Source organism: Ostrea edulis, chromosome 3, assembly GCF_947568905.1.
Source record: "Ostrea edulis chromosome 3, xbOstEdul1.1, whole genome shotgun sequence".
Classification (NCBI taxonomy): domain Eukaryota; kingdom Metazoa; phylum Mollusca; class Bivalvia; order Ostreida; family Ostreidae; genus Ostrea; species Ostrea edulis.
The window spans coordinates 35,024,151-35,030,150 of NC_079166.1; the positions used below are offsets into that span (position 1 = coordinate 35,024,151).

The 6,000-nt window shown below is 37.8% G+C and overlaps 1 protein-coding gene across 4 annotated transcripts in view; it reads right to left on the reverse strand.

The window, feature by feature from the left end:
• Positions 1–6,000, reverse strand: part of LOC125675361 (reticulocyte-binding protein homolog 2a-like) — a 150,442-nt gene that overhangs the window by 100,909 nt on the left and 43,533 nt on the right. The window contains exon 1 of one of the 4 annotated variants that reach the window (XM_056160539.1): positions 4,379–5,109. The exons of the other annotated variants lie outside the window; for them this stretch is intronic. Coding sequence (XP_056016514.1) covers positions 4,379–4,388 — 10 coding nt within the window. The 5' untranslated portion in view covers positions 4,389–5,109. Of the gene's footprint in view, positions 1–4,378; positions 5,110–6,000 lie in introns of those variants that run through there. 4 annotated transcript variants of the gene reach the window in all.

Here is a 6,000-nt window from a genome sequence, read left to right on the forward strand (position 1 = left end):
TCATATATTACAGATTTTTTTATACATAAAATGTTTGTCGCAATGATAGGTGAAATGCATGTTGGTAAAGTTTTCGCGAACACCAAGAAATTTGATGCAAAGCGAGGGACCAAATCCAGTGGCGAGGGAAAAGTATAGCAACATGCGTAGTACATGTTTCACACGAGTAACTGATTTAACAGACGTGTGCTTGTTACTCCAATATATATATATATATATATATATATATATATATATATATATATAATGCATTAAAAACACAAGGTTTATATGGTGCACAAAATTTATTTACTCTGTGAATGATATTAACAAGTCCCAGATTTACACTATTAATGTTTCAACAAGTCAGACGACACATCTCAATTTCAAACAAAATAGCATTATATTGGCCCACACAACAGCATGGGTGTCTAATTGGTCGAGGGGATGGTATGACGACTGTATTGCGAATCAGAACCAGGAGAGATAACCGGATACCGATATAAGAATATAAAACGGGCAAACTGGTGGCCCCGTGATATTCACATGCGCTGGAAAATCCTAATATGTGATGATTTTGGACCTATCTGATGTCCCTGTTCCTCTACGGAATTCCTGCCGGTTAATATTACTGTAATACTTTAATGTACCACCCAAGGCACTCCAGGCACATTCTCCCCTCCGATTAAAACATGTGGAGAAAGAAATAAAGCCGCCGTGATGATAGCATGTCGCCAACCAATATTTGGCATTATATCATATACAAATTCCTAACTTGGCGCCCAATTTCGCATAGCCCTCATTCGTACAAGGCAAATGCAAAGAAACAATTGACCAAATATCCTTCATCTTCCCTGGTCCGAACCACACAGAAAATGCGACAACGAAGGCGGTAAATGATTGATGTGGCCATTATATAGCCTGGATTGTGTTTCCAGCCATATACCAGAGGCGCTGTATCTGTAAAGATGAAAAGACCAAGCGCAGATTACTGCAGATTCAGGATTTACAAACGGATATGTAACGTAGTAAAATAGGAGGGTTTGTGGGTGGTTTTGGGGTGCTGACCTTTGCGTTGATGATGTGGGAAAAGAAAGTGTAGGGCAAATGAGATTAAATAACACATTATGGGATTGAATAAAGTTATATTGATTTGACCTTTACCTTATTCAATGTTGGTAGTATGCATTAATGACGGTTTGTATGACGAGGAAACACCCATATGGTATCACAAATCAATAGCGATCAATTTGATGTGGGAATAAAATGTTCAGCATTAATTTAACAGATATTGGCGTCCCGCTCTCTCTTATATATTATATATATATATATATATATATATATATATATATATATATATATATATATAAGATGTATATGACGCAGAAAATTTATTAATGTATTCATGATTTACATTGTGACATTAACCACACTAGCATCAGATCAGAATTTCACACAAAAATGTAGTACCAGTACTTTCATGTACCGCCCGAGGCACTCCAGACAGTCTCCCTTCCGTTTAAAGAGATGGACAGAAAAACCAAACGGTGCAGAGGTTAGCGAGTCTCCAATCCGTATTTGACATTGTACATTGCCAAATGCCTACCTTAGCGACCAACTTAGCCCTCCGTTGTACAAAACAGATGGGAGAAACAACGAACCAGATGAGATTTTAATATTCTTTTATTTCCCCTTATCCGCCATCAGCTATCGATATAATGGGCTCACCATGACCTCAGCACATATTTCACAAAAACATGCATACCGCAGCGATGAAAGCGAGTTAACACTTATGCTCACATTAACTTGATTAGCATTTGGGTCAGATTATATACGTAAGTAGCGTTGGCAAAATTAGCAAATGGGTTCCATCATACCTAAACAAACCATGATTATGTACTAAACTTTTGGGATGGCTAATGATGGACCTCCTACTTTACCAATTGCAACAGCTGTTCTGCAGTTGACTATTTTTGGCTTTTGATCAATTTTCTTATTCCTAGCCAATAGTCTTGGAAAAATACTCGACCAGACAAGTTTGGTTTGGGGCATAAGGGAATCATACCTGAGAAAAGTGCATTGAATGTCCTGTCTCGGAATTTTGCTGTTTAACTCTTCTGAGACCAGATCATTTGATCCTAGGTAAATCACCAGGATATCTGGAGGTGGGTGTGACTTAAGGAGGTGAAGAGTGCAGGGACTGAGATAAAGGCACTTCATTCCACGTATGGAGTGGCATTGAACTGTTGTTGGATTACCGAGGTTTTCTACCTCCATATTGACTATCATATTCGCGTGTCGAATATAAAATGGATGATCCCATGATCCATATGTTTTTGTTGCCAATAATGTTTTTGTATGGGTCAGAGAAAGTAGTAGATTTGGTTATAAACAGTAAAAATATTGGGACGGACTGGAGGGGTATAAAACGGAGGACTGTGTCAAGGGTATTGAAATATTTGGAGAAAATAAGTTCTAATATATGTGATGAATACATTGGATTTCATGATCACGGAATCAGAGTAGTAATTGCCAAAGACCCAGTGGGCCTCCTGCGCTGTCATTAAAAAGTTGAAGATTTGTATCCGATACCCAGTTTGAAATGACCGTTAGTAATCATAGTCTTGGAGAGAAGATAGCCATATATGTAGATCAACCATGATAGTCTTACTTACTCTTACTTTGTGGTGTTGCTTTAGAATACTCGAAGTTACATCGATAGGTGTGCGGCAGAATGTCCGGCAGGAGGATATAATCCTGTATGCGCACCTGAGAACTCAGATGAGAGACTGCATTGACCTTAGAGCAAAATGACTGTATTGTTTCCTTGATTTTAGTCAGTTTCTCCCTTGGGAGTATTGTTACTATTTGTTGAGTGTCCAACTCGATGTTAAACAAATGTTGACAGTGAATGGAGCTGTTGTCTTCTCGGTAATTAAGACCCCACTATCTCAGTAGATCTAAATGCTGATAAGGTATTAACACACGGCTAAGAATTTGGGGGCCCGGCAAATGGAAAATCGTCTAAATAGTGAAGGATGTTTGGATTCCGCGATTAATTTTGAGCTATCCAGTAATGAATGGAGCGCAGTTGTAAATCTTTCCAAGATGGGGCAGATAATGGAAGCTCCAAATGGGAGTATTTCATCAAAGAAATACCTGTTTTGAAATCTAAAACCCAAGTGCTCAAAATCTACGGAATTCATTGAGAAAAATTTAAAGGCCTACTTGATGTCGGATTTAGCAAGCAGGGTGCCCTGACCAACTACCGCCACAATGACAGCTGCGTCATCGATGCATGAATAGTGAACTGAGCATTCTGACTGTTGGGTATAATGATTAATTGACTGGTTTTCATGATATGAAACATGGTGTATTAGAAGGAAATCCCTATCCTTTTTGGTACTAGCTATAACGGAGAAATGTGCATATTAGTGTAATGTGGTTGATCAAAAAGACCTCGAATGTACAACTGTTCTAAATCATTACGGGGTTTTTTGTTGAGCTATATGTGGGTTTTAGATGATACTTGTGGGATTTTTCGAATCTTTGAAACTTTGTAGACCAACATATTGAATGTGAAAACCATCATTAACACCGTTGATGAGTATTAACCATTGGCTATATATTTTACGTATATATTTAACTTGTGATGTTAACTGGAGGTTTACGAAGGATTTATATCTGATTCATTGGCAGGATGGTTTTCTCAATATATTCTCCGCATGTTTGTTTAAATCTGCAATTGGGAAAACATAATAAGCTTTAATCTGGTTGAATAGATGACCTGTGGCTAATGGTCTTTTGCCGACGATGTTTGTTGACCGAGTCTGGCTTTGGGTTTATTTTTTCTTTAATATGATCATAGTACGACTATGCGAGAGAAGATCAGTGACATATAAAGACCAGAGGTTGTAATTTATATGATCTCAGGGAAAACTTGGGCTATTGCCCATTGTAAGTCTAAATTGTTCCTCGTATTTAATACAATCGGATGAACGGTTTGCTACAAGGCGCACGTCCCTGATACATTTCAGTAAATATTGTGCTTAGGTAGGGAATCTTTTCATTGAAAGTTTTGAAAGTTAATGTCCACCTATTTATGTTGAGATACACATTGGACGTTTGTTTCACAGGACATATGCGACCATTTTTAAAACATCTTAATCCCCTTGCGATTCAGAGTAGTTTTGCAGCTCACGTGCAGATTTTGCAAGCATAGATATGACAATATTTTTTTCTTGCCAGAGTTTTTGTTTTAAAGTGTGAGGTACATGAGTTGACAATGAATCAAAATAACTAAGGATTGTTGTAAGTTGGAAAACATTAATTTCGAAGGCAGACTGGAATGATAGAAAATTATCTAAATCCAACTGATGGCTATTGATTACTGACTCACCACTTGACATGTTATTTCCGTCCCATGATTTAGCCGCGTTGACAAGGGCATCAGGTGTTCCTGTGCTTTGATGTTTCTTAGGAAATGGAATCTGAGTTCTAAAACGGCCCCGGACTGGAAGGTGAGAACCCCTGCTCAAATGCCTTTCTTTCTGAAAGAGTTCGCACTTTCTCGCGAGTTGATTGAATGATTGTGGGATTTTTGATTGGATTTTCTCTGCAATTTTTAGCTGATGGTATCTGTGTTGATGATGATGAAAGGAAGTGTAGGGCAAATGAGATTAGATACGTCAGGATTGGCGGGTATGGGATTGACTGAACAAACATTAAATTGTGTTTTAGCTCATTCTGTTTTGAAAGTATGCATTAATGGCGACCTATATGAAGACGCAACACCCATATGGTATTGTAAATAATAGCAGTTAGTTTGATATGGAAATAAAATAATCATCATTAAACTGTGTGTTTTCTGTTTACTGTATTATAGCCCCTCTATCTTTTTATCTAAATCATCTATGTTTATCTTGGTTGATGCAATTTTGTACGGGCTGGATTTGATAATTCGTACCCTCAAGAGAGGTTTACCTGTATTCAACAGTCATAAGAGTGTCCACAATGAACAGTTTTCAAGAATTAAAAGATTTTTTCTATACATTCTAAATTTCTTCATTATCATGTATTTTGAATGCTCAAATTTATATTATTTTTATGAAGAGTTAAAGTGTTAGAGATGGAGAATAACGGATACTACATATGAGAGAGAGAGAATGAGAGAGAGAGAGAGAGAGAGAGAGAGAGAGAGAGAGAGAGAGAGAGAGAGAGAGAGAGAGAGAGTACATCATCCAAGACAACAAAACTAATTTTTCATATTCATACTAATTAACTAAAACGTCATGTTCAAAAAATGTGACACCCTGTCCGTGATTATTACCAATCACTGTTAATTATTGCTTGAATAATTATATATACATAGACATGGTTACTTAGGCGGTGAATTACAATTTTTGAAAGATGTAGTCTCATACCCGATTGATTGATTGTATCCTGCTTAACGTCTCTTTCGAGATTTTTTCATTCATATGGAGACGTCATCAAGACCGGTGAAGGGCTTCAAATTTAGGCCTTTACTCGGCGCTTACGGCAGTCAGAGTTTGTTTGGCGTGCCAAATCTACTGCGACACCGTGCATCCGTGTTTAAGGTCATCTCCGAGGACCTGTGACATTCACACTTGATGCCGAGCGTTTGGCGATGGAACTGGCACTACCTGTTTTAACAACTTAGGTCTATCGTGGCCGAGATTCGAACCCCGGACTTCCGCACGTGTGGCGAACGCTCTAACCTCTAGGCCAAAGCGGCGGTTATCTCATACATGTAACTGCAACAGCGTTTGCATACAAATTGAATAACAGGTGTTACGACTGGATAGTTAAGGGGCTACAGCTTTCACAAATAATATTCTTTTCTGATATTTTTATTTCTAAAATCTTTTGAATGTGTTCATTTCTATCTATGTTTGTAATCTCCTGCTTCATCTTCCAGATAAGTACAATTAACGGAAGAGTCATGGAACAGCACATATAATATCATATCGTAAAAGAAAAGAGTGAATAATGCTGGGAAAA